The sequence below is a fragment of the Rhinichthys klamathensis genome, unplaced genomic scaffold (genome assembly GCF_029890125.1).
Source record: "Rhinichthys klamathensis goyatoka isolate OS25496 unplaced genomic scaffold, OSU_Roscu_1.1 h1tg000136l_1, whole genome shotgun sequence".
Classification (NCBI taxonomy): domain Eukaryota; kingdom Metazoa; phylum Chordata; class Actinopteri; order Cypriniformes; family Leuciscidae; genus Rhinichthys; species Rhinichthys klamathensis.
In genome coordinates this window covers 1,644,485-1,661,463 of record NW_026606671.1, presented here as the reverse complement: position 1 = coordinate 1,661,463, position 16,979 = coordinate 1,644,485, and the positions used below count along the sequence as shown (strand labels likewise).

The 16,979-nt window shown below is 38.3% G+C and overlaps 1 protein-coding gene across 5 annotated transcripts in view; it reads left to right on the top strand.

The window, feature by feature from the left end:
- atp8a1 (ATPase phospholipid transporting 8A1) overlaps nucleotides 1–16,979 on the top strand; it is a 147,987-nt gene that overhangs the window by 101,325 nt on the left and 29,683 nt on the right. For all 5 annotated transcript variants that reach the window (XM_056257316.1, XM_056257313.1, XM_056257317.1 and 2 more), the window contains 4 exons: nucleotides 321–385; nucleotides 5,820–5,992; nucleotides 8,724–8,907; nucleotides 11,856–11,966. In XM_056257316.1, the coding sequence (XP_056113291.1) occupies nucleotides 321–385; nucleotides 5,820–5,992; nucleotides 8,724–8,907; nucleotides 11,856–11,966 (533 nt within the window). The remainder of the gene's footprint in view (nucleotides 1–320; nucleotides 386–5,819; nucleotides 5,993–8,723; nucleotides 8,908–11,855; nucleotides 11,967–16,979) is intronic.

Below are 16,979 nucleotides of genomic sequence, written 5' to 3'. Positions count from 1 at the left end.
CTCATACGAACAGCGAACAGGCATGTTAAAACCAATGCAATGTGGGAGTTTTAAACTCAGGTCTGCTGTAAACTTTAATCACAATATGTGCTTTTCACTCCTCAATTAGTCATTTCTTTCATCTGTTGCTATGGTTATACATCGCATATCTTTGTAATGTTGATGTATTGCTAAAATGCTACGTTGCGGCAAACCATTCGTCATTTGTTCGAATGCCAAGCGAGGTGTTTTTTTCCCCACAAACATACCATATGTTTTCAGGCTTAGTAAGAGGTTTAAGTAATGAGTTTTCTTTTTTCTTTTCTTTTTTTGTCTTGTAGGACACTCCTGCAAACTGCTCACAAAGAACATGGGCATGCTGGTGATAAACGAGGACACCCTGGATGTGAGTATTGAGTCAAGAGGTGTGTGTTTATTTGAAAAACCAGTTGCATGTCACCATTTCTAACGCGAGCTCTGAGAAGAGATGAAAAGACACGGCAGCTGACGGATCACTTCAGGGCCCCCCGCACATCAAAGCATGTGACATAATTCCCAGTGCGACTCTCTTCCAGAACAGTTATAGATTTTGTTTTGAGTTTTCATCCAAAGCATTCCCCTCCGGTTTTGGTCTTTTGCTCTCTCTCTCTCGCTTGTTCTCTGAAAGAAAGGAATAAAGAGATACAGTGGGGCCCAAAAGTCTGGAGCACTACTGAAAATGCTGCTTTTTTGCATTTGTATAATTTTGATTGAAAAATGCTACTTATTTTATTAAAAATATTATAGTTTGTTTTATATTAGACTTCTGTTCTAAAGTTGGGTCAGTCATTTTCTTTTAAGAAACTAATACTTTTGATCTTCAAGGATGGATTAAATTGATCAAAAGTGACAGTAAAGAATCCTGGAAAATAGTATCACAGTTTCCATAAAAATATTAAACGGCTCAACTCAGCACAAATCACCAAATCAGCACATTAGAATGATTTCTGAAGAATTATGTGACATTGAACTCTGGAGTAATGGGTGCTGAAATATTTTTTTTGTTGTTGTTGTAAATTGTAAGTTTATTCCAGAGCTTGAATAGAACTTTATACTAAACAGCTTTATATTAGAGCTTGTAACTAAACCTCGTAACGCCAGTGGATCCTCGAACTGTCGGCAAAACTACATACAGTAACTATAGATGAAAATGCTACACATTTTGGAGACTGTCTCTGCTTGTTTCCATTATTTCATTATTACTTTGGGACGCTGCTGTATGTGTTGTTCAGATGGAGCTTATAGGAAAGAGAGGGATGTGGTTGCACCGCATGGAGCCGTTTATAAGACAGGAAGGGGCCGTGTACTTAGAACAGAGGTTTGGGACCCTCTTTTATATATACACACACACATGCACTTGGTACAGGCCAATAACTCCCTGATTGGAGAATCTATTCTGTTTACTATGAAACCGAAAAGCCATCCGCTTTAAAAGAAGGAAACCATTTGAAACGTGCACACCTTCACTCTACAGGTCAGCTGGCCCCTGCAGGGCTGTTGTATGTGGACGTTAAGGGCTCTAGAAACCATTTCACCCAGCTTGCGCACATGCGATGTATCCCCTGATCGGGTGTGGCCAGTCCCGCTGCGGGGGGGTGGGGTTTAGGCGATGACGGATGCCTCTCAGTCTGTCAAACAGTTGTTTATCGTGATAGATGGGGCGAAAGAAAAAGGGGAGAGAAATAAGAGGCGTTCTCCATAAAGCAGACAGCCGCCATTTGAAATGTCAGCGCCTGGTCTCCCATGCATATGCAAACGCTTATACAACACACGAAAAGAAAACAAGGAGGAATTCTCTGAGCGCTCAGAGGTCCGGCAGTGGTGGGATTCGCTGTGCTCTCATTGCAGGAGAAAACAGTCCACCTCCCTTCCCCTCGGTCCTTCTCTTGTTTTTTTGCGTTTAACAGATTCAATATATTAAGGAAAACAAGATGGATGAAGGAACTCACTCATCCGGCCCGGAGAGAGGGGTTGAGTTCTTCACCGGACGTCTGAGTGGGGTTCATTATCTCAGTGGAGGAAAATGCAAGGCACTTTGGGATAGGTCAAAGAACAGTAACTCAATAATCACATTAAATATGCGGCAGACCGCAGTACTTTCTGCTGCTCGCAGATGAAAGAGAGCTATAGTTTGCAGATAAGATGAGAGAATGGAGAGATTGTGGAAGAGTACAAAGGAGGAAAGAAATGGGGGTAAAAATAGAGATACTGCAAAGCACAGAGCATGTCTTTTAATTTAATTTAAAATAACCATTTTCTTACCTTTTTAGCTTTTAATTTGTCCTCTTTTGAGGTCCATTTATAATGTTAGTGAGTTTCATGAACCAATACAGTCATGATTTAATTTCAGCCCCTTTATAGGTTGCTGAAGGCGATTACTGTTGGTTGCTAGTTGACGGGCCCACGCCGAATTTGTGCTTGCAAACTTATTTTTGTCATTATGACTATTTGATTTTCATTCATTCTTAAAAATAGAAGTTGTTTTCTCAAGATCTCAATTTAATTTTCTTGTGATCTCATAAAAAAAAGTTAATCTCAAATTTAAAAGTTTATCTCAACATAAATTTCCTTGTGCTCAGTTATTTTGTTGATCACAATTTTATTGTGATCTCAACTTAGTTTTTTTTTTTTTATCTCTAAGTCGTGAGAGGACAATACACACACAAAAAAACATGCATGACCTCTTAGGGCTTCCCTGATGAGCTGTTTCTCCCATTTAGATTCCTGAATCTGTTACAGTCTTTTCCAATATATCTTATTTGAACAAGAATAATGTCAGATTCTTTATTCTTTATCAACCAAAATGAACATAAAATCGACATAAAATATTACAACAACCATATTCTCTCTTTCTTCCGTAGCTGGACAGTTGATTTTGTCAGGCAGTAGTGCGCAAGTGGGTGTCCATTTGGTCATATTTATATACATATGTGAGTGTATGTATGCACTTGCAGTCTTCTATCTGTCATTACTTCTTTGCATGACACGTATAACTCGGCCTATATGTACATCCGCTCCTTGTTTATAATGTCCAATATCACATGCTTGAGTTCAGGCATCTCGGTTAAAAGGCTTTTCAAAGCGCCTAAATCAGCTGTTATCTGCTGGATTTTGGCAGTGTGTGGAAGCGCTGATGCACTGTATATCCCTCTGATGCCTTCTGCCCACTTGCAAAGCAAACACTCTTGAGTCATCATGATTTGGTATGCTCGCGCAACCATAACACAGAGGCCTGTTTAAGCCGAGCTTCCTAAGTGGAGACTGGGAAATGGTGACTTGTGAGGAAATGGAGACATTGTCCTCTCATTAGTCTTCATAAGCCATCTTATCATCTGATCTTATACTTTTGCAGACTTACTTATATATATATACACACACGAGGACACCTACGGAATGGAGGCCACATATTAGAGAAGCTCTTACAGCTGCACTTCTCTCTCGTTCTCTGAAACCTGAGGCTTCTCTCTCTTTAAACCCTTGGCTTCTCTCTCTAAATATTTCCTTTGAGCTTGGGTTTCAGAGTCTTGTTATGCCAGGGGAATGTTGATTGGTCCCCGAGGTGTAATCTCACTACCCTTAGGCATCTGCCCTCCTCAACACACACACACATTCAGGTGATCATCAGCATTGAACATAGTACTGTTTAGACAACTATAATGGGATCTCCCTGGACGTGCTAAAAACCCAACCGGACCCTGGAAAGGGCAGGAGACATTCTCTCACAGTTCTTGTCTTGGTTTGATTCCTGTTTTTTTTGTCTTTTGGGGGTTTGTTTTGTCTTGTTTTGCTTTATTTTGTCATTTATCATGTATCATCCAATAGTGGGTATTTAACTTTGGTATTTAGTTTCTGCCTAATTTAAGGCTTAGATCTTTGTCAAAAACAGTTGTTTATTTAGTATTTATTTAAAAGCAGCAGTATATCTCCATCTTTCACCATTGCAGTTTTTAGTGTTTTAATAATAATAATTAATAACTTTTTAAAATAACACTTCTATCAAAAATAACATTAATTTCTGCATTTATATGTGTGTGTGTGTGTGTATATATATATATATATATATATATATATATATATATATATAAATAAAATGTGTGTGCATGCGTGGGTATATGAATATATATTCAATTCAATTTCAATTCACATTTCAATTCACATTTGAGGGACATTGACGTTAACTTCAAATGTCTGTGTCATTAAGCCAAATGTGATGTTATTTAGATAGTTAAACTGTTGATATTTTCTAAACCTAGCCTAACTTTAACTCGCTTGTTTCGATTCTCTTCAGACTTTTTCTCCACTACGAGACTAAAAGAGAAACACTCTGACATCCTGGGCTATTTGTGAGACATTTAAATACTTTTGAATTGTTCAGCTTTCGCTCCTGTCTGCTCTGCATAAACCTGCTATTATTAGTTGTTATTTTATCTCTTGGATACAGAAGGGCTTGTTTGTGTCATGGTCTTCACTGAGTTGGAATGTGAAGCCAGAAACATGTTAGTCAGCTGTTAAACAGGAGCTGCAGATAGAGACATGCACAAGTTTGTTTACCCACAATGCTCAGGGATTTAAAGCTGTGAGGACCAGCCTCCCTGAGGAAAGACTACATTTCTGTTGTAATGATTCACATTCACTCATACACCGTGTCTACACCAGAAGCGAGTGACGCAACAGAAGCAAGATGTTGATGCTCCGTTCTATTTTTGATGTACTTCAAGTGCGAAGAACAAATGCTTTTGCAAAAGTCGCTTTGTCGCGTCAGGTGTAGACACTGTGTCAGATCTGCTGATAGGTAATATAGGGGAAACCTATTTTTTTGGTAGTTGTGTCCAGATACGGTGTGAAATGTTCCCTCTACTCCCGGAATTTGGATCATTTTATGAGTGCCCTATCGTTCCAGCACATGAGAGGCAGTGGATGTGTGATTTTATGGGAAATTTATATGAAGTACAGCAGCATTCATAATCCAAACAAAGAGGCGTCCTCCCACACGTCCCGAATCCTTACAATAACAGCTTCTTACTACGAGGTATATTTTCTGCTGAAAGTACCATTTTCGCCATTAAAACTTTGTATAAAACAACAGTCAGGTCAAGTCAAAGATCCCAATTTTTCTTTGGCCCAGTCAGTGTTCATTAAGATCTTCCAGGTTTAATCAACACACAGAAATATTCCTGGCTCCCGATTTGAGCCCATGCAGCTGGGACAGAACATTCCTTTAAAATAACCCCTAAACCCAGACGTATGCTCTCTTCGATTGCTTTAACGAAACGAGAGCGCGAGAAGAGGGAGGTCTGCAGCTTTGCTAGTGCTCAGGGTAAATTCCCATGCTGTTGTGTTTCCTGGTCATGGCCATTGAAAGGCCTTGTTCTAACAAACGAACCATCACACCCAGCTTTGGCTTTACTCTCTCCGTAATGAAGCGTGCCGTATGTGCGTTCTCACTTTGATGCCCTGTGCATTGACAATAAACAGACGTAAACCCCATGTGCAAAAGTGTCTGGTACTCTGCTTGCAAAATCCCATGTTATTATTGGGATTGATGACCTTGGCGTCGAAAAAGAAAAGGGGGAAATTATCCCAGTGTTCATGTGTGGTTTCTCATCAGACATCTCTGAGCAGTTTTATGATTTATTGCATTACAAATCCCTATCATAATGAATTCATTCTTTTGAGTTGCACGGGTTTCAGGGGAATATTTACATTCCGGCTGATTTAGTCAGTTATACAATCGTAATAGTGTCATTTCGCATGAAATGTTTATCAATATTATACGTTATTCTGTTCATGTTTGTGTGCAGGGTACCAGGGAGACCCTTAGCCATCACTGCGGCATTCTGGGAGATGCTCTGCACAAGGAAAACGACTTCGCTCTCATCATAGATGGGAAGACGCTGAAGTACGCCCTCACTTTTGGGGCACGCCAGTATTTCCTGGATTTGGCTCTTTCCTGCAAGGCTGTGATATGCTGCAGGTATGTAACTGTACCTGGATAATTAGTTGAAAATCAGAAGCAATAACTTACTAACAGTAACAAACGCTCACTTACAGAGTATTACAACAAATATTAAAGATCCATTGAGCCAGGGGTTTTCAAAATGGGGGCCAAATGGGGGTCCATGAAAAATATGAGAGAAGTGCTATACAAATAATACAACTGCATTTGAACTGAGATATTTCTTTTATATTTTAATATTGGGCATAAAAAACATAGAACTTAAGTGGGTACTTGAACGTAAATAGTATCCAGATAATATTTCAGGTTCTTTTGGCTTAAGTACGGTGACAAATAAAAGTTAATAATTTAATTTTGGACACGAAAGTGATAGTATATTTAAAAAGTATATTTAATATATAATGCTTAATGTTTTTCACACACAATCTGAATGGCTCTCGCTGCATGAATATGCCAAGCTCCCTTTCTATTTTATGAAGGAGGTCCATCACAAGGGCATCATTTGTATTTGATTGTCCTTGACATCAGAAAGTTTGAAAACATTTTTCAGTTTAACTATTGCTACAAATCCAAGATTCCAGTCCAAGTAGAGGAAACAAATGTGGAAAAAAGGCCTTCGGTTTTCATATGTATGTATGTATGTATGTAGTTTTATAATGAAAGAGTCCAGTTATTACAAATTTTCTCTGTGATCAGATTATTTTAAATGTTTCCATTGTTGAACCAAAATACACAGGAAGTTGTACTGTCATGCTCTGCTTAAATTTTTACTATTTCACAGGTGGGTGTAAATATCTTTGTAGGTTAATAACCCTTTTTGTCCTCCAGGGAACTGACGGCATCACTGGCCATTTTTCTACACTTACAAAAACATCAAGTGACTGGCAGACAATTATAGGGAATTGCCGCTGCGCTGTTTAAGGAACAAATTACCTTCCCTTTAGGTCACAACCTTCCCAATAAACATAATTATACTAGCTCTCAAAGCAGCAATTTACTAATGAGTGTTATTTTTTATAATAGTAGATTGTGAATATCTGACAGACATTCTGACTACAAAGTTAATCTGTGTGTTAGCAGACTAGAATGAACCATTCCAAAAAAACGCTACACAGAGAAAGAAAAATATGAGGAACCAATTGAGCGTGACAAGGATCTGCCAAAAATCAGTGTCAATTTCCAGAAACAACGCACACCACAGGTGTCACAGCCATTATGCAATGCGTGATGTAATCTATCCACTCTGCTTTTGCTCACTACACACACACACACACACGGACAGCCACACGGTGTCCAGAGGAGACCAGATTTGTGCCTGTAGATGAATGAACGTTAAACTGACTCTAGAGGTCTCCTGCTATATCGGCAGCAATCTCCGGTTCACTGGAGAGTCTTACATCACTCTACGTTCATTGCTTATAGGATGACCTGTGAATGTTGAGCCAGGGTAAAACCCCTGAGGAGCTTTTCTAGCCAAAAGCGAGACCTTAATTTCATTTGCTGACATGGATGATGCAGTACTGTAATGCGCTGCTAGCGTTTGTATATGTTTTTTAAAGGTCAGGGATTCTGGGCTCATGTCGACCATCAGCTGAATGGCAGATTTGCCTGGTTTGGGCATCTTTAAGGTGTGGATTCATCTGTTTCTAAATATTATAGTCAGTTTTCTCACACTCAGGAAAACCTGGGAATATCCAACTTGTGTTTTCCAGGCTTGGGAAATGAGTAAGTCCTGGAAAAGTCCTGGAACGTTCTATAGTAAATAGACATTTTTCAAGTTTTCTGGTTTCTCTAAAATATTTAAACAGCTGGAAATATGTGCAGAACTTGCTTGCCGTCTATAGAAATGTTCAATTTGTGAGTCACTTGTTCCTTTAATTCAGTCCCCCCTAAAAAATGATCAAATTACTAATTAGTGAATCAGAGTGATATTTTAAGAATTAATAGGACACACACTCCAATTATTTTAAAGAAATAAAAACTTTTATTCCGCAAGATCCATTCAATTGATTGAAAGTGTAAGTAAAGACTTTTACAAAAAAATTCTATTTCTAATGAATTCTGTTCTTTTGAACTTTCTATTCATCAAAGAATCCTAAACATTCTGAAAATGTATCATGGTTTCCACAAAAATAATTTTTTTCATTTTTAAGAAATGTTTCTTGAGCAGCAAATAAGTATTTTAGAATGATTTCTGAATGATCATGTGACACTGAAGACTGATTTGGCTTTGCTATCACTGGAATACATTTTCAAATATGTATTCAAATAGAAAACAATTTTCTTTCTTTTTTTAAAGACTAAAAAAGGGTTGCATTTTTCTTTCGAAAGACAACGGTGGTAAAGTTTCTAAATGGTAAACCAGAAGCTATCATTTTAGGTGCTAATTTACTATTTGAGCAGTGAATTTCAGTGTGAGAGTTTACAGTCCTCTTTTAACCTCTCTTTTTGAAGACACAAATTCATCATATGAAGTTGAGATGTGACAACAGCTGTTGAGGTCACAACACACGGCTAAGAAATCAAATGGTTGTCAGCACTAATAATTGTCAACAAGAGAAATTGCTTCAGATCCCTCTTTAAAGGGACCATTGCAAATACACAATTATGCTGTAAATCCCTAATTTATTTCCTTGTGAAAAGATATCAAATGTCAATTTCAGCCATAGAGAAATGTTAAAACAAATGTTTTAACATCAGAGCAAAGATCACGCAATTTTTATTTTTTTAATTTTTATTTTTTTTGCAGGGTTTCGCCTCTGCAGAAGTCTGAGGTGGTTGAGATGGTGAAGAAACAGGTGAAAGTGATCACTCTGGCCATTGGCGATGGAGCCAATGATGTGGGCATGATCCAGACCGCCCATGTGGGTGTTGGCATCTCTGGAAATGAAGGACTACAGGCTGCCAACTCATCAGACTACTCTATTGCACAGGTGAGAAACCATCAAATTACACATGCCTGCATGTAAAGAAAGAATAAGAAAAATGACAATGACATTTAAATGACTGAGAAATTACAAATTGTTATGAAAATAAAATAAAAAATGTTTGTGTGTGTATATATATATATATATATATATATATATATATATATAAATATATAAATTCTTCTAAAACTGAAGCAAGTATCTGTTCCCTATGTAAACTAACACTTCTGTCTCATGTCACTACTATGCGTCTCCCAGAAAATTAATCTGGTTCTAGATTATGAATCTAGGTTGAAAAGTTAAAACCTGTGGCTCATAGATTCTGCAGTATGAGAGACCAAAACAGGTCGGTCAGGTCGGTTTACATAGCTGGGGTGTTCTCTTACTCAAACCCCTGCTAACGGCGAAACGAGACCTGTCCTTCTTATGTAAACTTAATTAAAAGATGTTTTGTAATTCACAGATTTTGATACAGCGTAATCTTCATTGTGCATTTAGCAAAAGAAGAGCTCAAGTGTCACGGATCGCTGTCAACATCGCTCTCTATCTCTTTCCCTTGTTTCACATTGTTTTGTGCAGTTCGTGGAAACATCCCTCCTCACACTTGTTTTTCTATACTGCCCCGAGCCGTCCATTCACTGGCCTCATGCATCGGATTACTCAAGAAAGCATCTTGTCTTTTCTTAAGTGCCCTCGTCATATTGTAGGTAGAGGCGGGTGGAGGTGGTGGGGAATGCGGGTAGGTTCATAGAAAGTCACCTGAACTGCCTTCCAGCAAAATGGCTCGTTTGTGATGTGCTGGATCAGACGTCAAACTTTTATGTACACTACTGTCAGCTAGTATGCATGCATCACCTTCAAGGCTTTTCACAATGTTGCTTCTCATCAATTGTTAAATTAGATGAAGATCTTAAACATACACATTGTTTTCGCTGTATGGATTTAAATAGCAAATGCTTAAGAATCTATGATTGGATCATTATTGCAGTGATTATTGTGTTTCTAGCATGTTATATGTTTGGCAACAGTTCTTTTTAATCCTAATTGATGGTGTGTGTGTAGCTTTTCAGTTCTTAAACAACCATGTAGAAATACACATCATGGCCATATTCCAGGATGACAATGTCAAGATTCATCAGGCTCAAATTGTGAAAGAATTGGTTGGGAGGGAGCATGAAGAAAGAAAATTACACATGAATTGGCACCTCTGAGTCCAGACCTTACATTCATTGAATGTCTTTGGGATGTGCTGGAGTAGACTTTACAGAGTGCTTGACTTTGCATTGTCAATACAAGATCTTGACCAAAAATTAATGCACCTCTTGATAGAAAAATAATTGTTGTGATGTTATTTCAAGGATGGATGTATGTAATCTCAGAACGGAGCTCTTTCACAGACTACTGGTGCTGCACCATCACTGCTGTATTACAGTAATTTATGTTGAACAGTGTGTCTTTATTTTTGTTTGGGGTGTGCTTTGAAGATGTGATTATATTGTTTATGTGATGGATAAATCAGTATGCAGGAACACTGCAGTTCTTTATCCTGTGCTTCAACCCCACATCAGGCCCTCTAAAGATCAGCAGAATTTAAGACTCCACTGTAGTCTGTCTGTCATCAACTCGCTCTCCTCACATCCAGAGGTCAAACACCCCCTGTCCCCCTCAAAGGCCCTCCATACCCCTTACATTCCACCCTGCTGTTTCTGCCTTCATATGAGTGACCCAGCTGTTTGTTTTACAGGAATTATGTTTATAGCATGGTCACATTCAGGGTGCTCTTGAGGAAATATAACATGGCATCCCTAGATCATTGAATAGCGCCTTTGATCATGTTTACATGCAACACATTACTTGTTTACACTGTCATGGAGGGTCCAGTAAGCCAGTAATCTTGAGCACCTGTACAAGTTCAGCTGTTTGCATTTCGCATTTATGTCTGCGATAGATTATAGTGAGTGTGTTTAACATCCACAAACTAACATCCGTTACACTTTGCAACTGATAACATGTCAGTTGTGTTCTTTTATTGGTTCGATTTCATAAACTGAAAACAATTTGTATAGATTTATCCCCAATATCCTGATTTTTCTCTACATGTAAACATCTTTATCAGCATTAGAGGGGCTTATTTAGTGAGCAAAGCACATCTCTGTTTAGATTTTGACGATTTTATGAATTTTCTCCAAATTCGCTCTCTCCACCTAAGCAGAATTGTGCTGTGAAGCAAAAGTGGCGTTTTGGTGCTAAGCCTGCTTTTGGCATGTGGCGTGCTAAACTCAGCAGAAATGCTCTGTAAATATATTTATCAACACAATCTTTTGTAATATAAGCATTTATGAAGCAACATTATAAACTGGAGTGAATTACTCATTTACTGTTTGAAAAAAGACATCTTTCTGGCTTGGTGAAAGTTAAACACTGTGACAGCAACACAAACAGCACTTTATATTCAGTAAATCTGACAGAATCCAGATGATTTAAGTAGTTTGTATCTACAGTGTGGGTGTTGTTCCGTTCTGATTAGATTACGTACCATTTAAATATAAATTTTGTTTCTTAGATTTCATGACGAGGAGATTTATAATAATTTTCATTGACCAGCTGGTCTACCTAATAAACTTTTTACAATATAAGGCAGATTTAAAAAAAAAAATACTTAGTGTAGTAGTAACCCAAAAATCACTTTATTTTCTTTATAAAGCTGCAAAAGCTTTTCTCTATTCCTCTGCTTTTCAACAACTAACAAAGTTACAAGACAGATTGTTGCTGGAATATGGGTGAGAGTGTTGGTCTGGTCCCTGAACTCCAGGCTTCCTGTTGCCCGGCATGGATAAGATTGTCTCTTTATTTTTGAATCCAAAAGCACTTTCTGTGTTGGCTGGGGAACTACAGATCTTGTGTAAACGATAGGCCTTAATGAACTTATCTCTGTCCTCCCTTCTCTCTCACAGTTCAAGTACTTGAAGAATCTTCTGCTGGTTCACGGTGCTTGGAATTACAACCGCGTTGCCAAGTGCATCCTGTATTGCTTTTACAAGAACATTGTACTGTACATTATTGAGGTAAGAAAGTCTGTGCACTCAATATGAAATTAAGTTGATTTTCACCTAAAAATGAAAACTGTCTACTTCACTCATGTTGTTTCAAACTCATGCAACATATAAAATGGATGACTAAGCACCATGCCTGTTATTGCATTAACCAGTGATGCCTATTTCAAGGAGATTGAATGACCACTCTTTGATGAAATTAACTGACATTGCATGCATGTCGGTAGTGGAGAGTCTCCGTCCTGCTGTAGGAATGCGGGGTCTGTCGACGTGAAGCCCACAGGCCATCCATCTGTGATGGTATTTGACAGTTTCCAGGCCTGGTGCTGATAGCCGGTTCAGAGACCTGAACTGACAAGTTAAAGGGCTGCTATCAGCACCAGCTTTATCATGAGGGGCGTTTGGCTGTTTTGATCTATAACACACTTGTTTTAGGAGACATTACATCTTGAGGACAAGCTTTAGGTTTCCTCGAGGTGAAAGAAGAGTTAATAGTAGACTAACGGTCTGGAAGCAACATTAGACCATTTAAGTCTCTTTATTTAATGTCAAAGGTCTCTGAAATGCATTAAATGGACCTTTGGTCATGCTAGCAGGCAAAATATAAAGTATGTGACCAGATGTAAACATCGTATGTCGCATTTTCCTAGGTGGTGTTGGCTTATGAGTTTGAAAAATCATAATTACAATATGATTTGGGCTTGAATAAACTTGCTGAGCAATAAAAATGTTCTCTTCACTTCTGGACAAATACAAGACACCTTTTAATCTCTAATGCTACCAAGTAAAGAGTAAAGCATTCACATTAGCTGTGCAGTTGATGCTTTATCCATGTATTTTATCATTCTTGCATAAAATTTTCCCTCTGTAAGCAACTCACTAAGATCTGAAACATACCAACACCAGTATTCATGAGCTACAATCCCAGCAGAAACATGAGCACTTCAAAAATCCATCTTTTTCCCCCTCGGCCCTTTTGCTCTTGCGTGCCATTTGACCCATGGACCCTTTTCCCTTCATCTTGATTTTGTTTTATGTGCTGTGGTAAATTTCTGAAAAAGCCCCTTAGATTTCTCTCTGTTGGCATCCAATGCTGCTGTAGATTGTGAGAACAAGAATGAGGAGATGAATCAGGACTTCAGATGACCATTGTTTTCTTCTGCCCTCACTGAATGATACAGGCTTTTTCCTGTTTACACGCTTCTGTGCTGCTTAGATGTGGGACGCTGCTGTGGTCTTTGTTCATAAACGTAGTGAAGTCATGATGCTTTTTTCCTTTATTTTAAAATTCAGTGGATTAAAATCCGTGAGAATCTCGGAGCCCTGTAGCTGTTAGCAATTATCGCTCAATGAATATGATATTTGAAACATTTTTGGTACAATTCGTGCAGGGTGGCTTTCATGTACTTTTCTTTGGGGTTTTGCCGAGAGGTTGGTGTATTTTGTTCCACAATGAAAGTTCCCCTTGAACACAAACATTTCTGACTGTGATCGCATTTCACACTTGCTCATCAATCAAGAAACAAGCATCTCTTTCCTTCTCTTTTTTTTTCTTCATTTGCATAAGAAGTGGCACAGGAACAGCTACGTCCAGTAAATGGCCTTACCCGAACACACCCTCCGAATACTTCTAGCCACTTTTCCTTATTGTCCTTTTCTCTTTAAGCTCTGCTTTTGAATCTCATAGAGAACTGAAAAGCACCCAGCGCACCCCAGCTCCTGGAGGTGAATGTATCTCCTCCTCAACCCATCTTTTGTTATGAGCAGAAAATGCACTCCCCCTCTCCATAAGGGGCTTTTCGAATATAATAGGCCAAAGCTTTACTGTTTCCTTGCCTCACACCAAAAACACCTCTGTTTTGTAAGGTCCTGACATTCAAGACACTTGCTTCCCAAGGCTCGGTTAAAGGGATACATTTGTCAGCCTAATAGGTTTACATTTTAGTCCGTGAAGACTTTTCTTCATCTAATTTTTCCAGATTTTAACCTTAAGAAAGTGAAATAAGGATGTTAGTGGCCATTTTAGCCTTCTCAACGTGTGGTTATATGTGCACATCTTAGATTTCTTTTAACCATCCAGTGTTGAAGTCCTATATGCTATAGTACTTTTATCAAGGGTTGTCTTACCTGCTGAATTCAAAACAAACCAAGACGTCATTTCAAGGTATCATAGCTGCATTTCTGGCACAGAATCGATTTCAAAATGTAACCAGAAATTTCTTAAAGGGGTCCTATTATGCCCTTTTATTAAGTCTTGATTTAGTTTTTGGGGTGAACTAGAATATGTTTTCATGCTTGATTGTTCAAAAAACACATTATTTTCCACACGCCGATTTCGATGAAGCCCCTCCTTCCGAAATACGAAATGTGCCGTGATTGGTTAGCTGGCCAAGTGTGTTATGATTGTCACCGCTTAGCGCGTGTTTGGGAAGTGTCCCGCCCCTCCATAACTGTGAGTTCTTTTCTAGTGTAAATATTAAGGTTATTTCAAACCAATTCGAGCCTGATTCTGACCTTGTCGTGCAGAACGGATTTCATGCACAGACTTTGCAAGCACGGATTTCACCGACCATTTAATGGTGATATTTGTTGGAAAACTAGGTAATACAAACAGTAATCGATCACAAAACCATGGTTAATTTTCCTAAGGAGCGGTGAACCGTCTTACAAAAGCGAGAGCTTACAAAAGCAACAGAAAACAAGCTGTTTTCCATAAAATGTGCAGCGCACAGATAAACGTTGGAGTTATAATGTTCAGGAACAATGTTTAAAATAAATTAACCACTCTAAGTTCATCAGCCTTAGGAAGGTCAAACAAATTAGTTTTGGAAACATTAGGGGGAAAACGTCTCTATGACGTCGCATCTGTCTTCTGTAATGCAGCTCAACCAGGCGTCCCCCTTTTTTACGTATTCCTTGGGCGGAGATTATTTAAATGAGTACCATTATGACTTCATAAGATCCGTTCAAAAATCATGTTGTAGTCGAAACAAGCCGTTTGTTGTAGTTCTTGAAAAGGGGATTCTGTTAAATAAAATATCTCCCTTTGGACTTAGGGAGTATCATGTGACACTGAAGACTGCATTTATCTCAATAGTACTGTTTTTACTGTATTTTTTATCAAATAGATTCACTGTTGATGAGCTTTTTTTTCTCATCCCCAAACTTTTGAGGTATCTGGGTGGTGTGCAGAGTTGCTGCTTATGAATAGTGTTCAGACAGTTCAAATCAGTTTCTTGGTTTCATTTCAGTTAGTATTCTCTCTAAGAAGGGAGCTGTCTATGTAGGCTGTAGACTGCACGCAACTCACTAGGTTTTGGAACGGAGTTCTAGAATGGTTTGTATTGTTCCAGATGTAACCACACCATGGCACATGATCTTCCTTACATTGTCAGACAAATACTGTAAGTTTGGGTTAACTTAAACATTTGTCATGCTGGTTTGTTTAGTCCCTGGTTTGTGGTCTTGCATTCTTTCAACATGAGCAAAAATTAACAGGGGGGGAAAAATATTTCAGAAACTTAGTTGGATTAGCCGCTTTGAGACATGCAAAAAGCCTCTCTTACACCCAAATTGCTCTGCTTGCTGTCATTATCCTGCTGGGCTCTTGAGAGCTTGATTGACAGCTCTTCAGCAGGCACCAGCAGGGCTGACGGACAAGTAGCATTTCTGAGGTAATTACAAGAGCCTCATTCAGGCAGAGCAGCGGGCTTAGAGAAAGACTGCAGGCCTGAGAGGAGGCAGTCTCACTGGTGCCATCAATATAAAACACCCAACTGGTTCTTTCAATTCTTCTGTCACTCACACTTGCAATTCAATTGGCCTTCTTTATTGTCTTACCCGCATTTTCTTAGGTTTTCTAGAGATTTTTTGGGTTTTATACTACTGTTCAAAAGTTTGGGGCTAGTGTTTTCAGCAGTTATTACTCCACATTTCAGTTTTACATGATCCTTTTGAAATAATTCTAATATGCTGATTTGGTGTTCTTATTAGTGTTGAAAACAGTTGTTCTGCTTAATATTTTTGTGGAAAACGTGATACTTTTTTCAGGATTCTTTGAATAGAAAGTTCAAAAGAACAGCTTTAATGGTTGGAGAGCTTTTGAGTGGTACATGAAAAATTGCACAAAATGTATAGACCTTATGTAGCCCCGCCCCTTTTCAGTGCTGCGCTCGTTGTGTTCCGTCTTCCGGTTTGTATTTCCACAGCATGAAGGTAAGATCTTGTGGATTTATGAATGAACAGCTTAAAAATCTTCCCCATCTACTGACATTTGTTATGACATCCGCTTCAAACATTACAATGCCAATGATGACTTTCGTTAGCTCTACAAGTAAATCTACTTCACCAGCTAATTACTCAACAGCGATGCCATAGAAATATACAGAGCTACCGCAAAAACGGAAGTTCAAACACAAAAATTCTAAAGATTCTTGTGCTCTTGTTTCTCTGGTGCTTTTTTTCACATTCAGTGAATTTGACATTGCTATTTCATTCTGCTTTTAACAGACTTTTACAAGACAGAAATCATGAATTTATTGATTTATTTTATTGTAATTACAGCTATCTTTTTTTTTAAACCAAGAACAAATATCTCTGTCTTGAAGTAAATATAAAGTAAGTGTTTTCCAAATTTGTATTTATCTATTTGCTTTAGAACAATGGCAACAAAATCTGGTAACACTTTATTTGGTAGCACTTTATTTTACAGTCCTGTTTCGTATGAACATACTATGTACTTATTGTGGTAATGACACCAACTGGGTAATAACTAGATACTAACCCTGAACCTACCCCTAAACCTTAATTTAACCCATGTAGTTCCTTAGACTACTCAGTATTTTCGTGGGAGAGTACACTTTTAAGTACATTGAAAGTGCAACCTCTTATGTTAAGATGACGTAGTTGCACGTTACTACATGTACTTACTATACTATAACAGTAAATTATGCACAATTACAAGTAACTAACCATAAACGTAACTATACTAAGCACTATATACTATACTAAGTAGTTAATTAATAT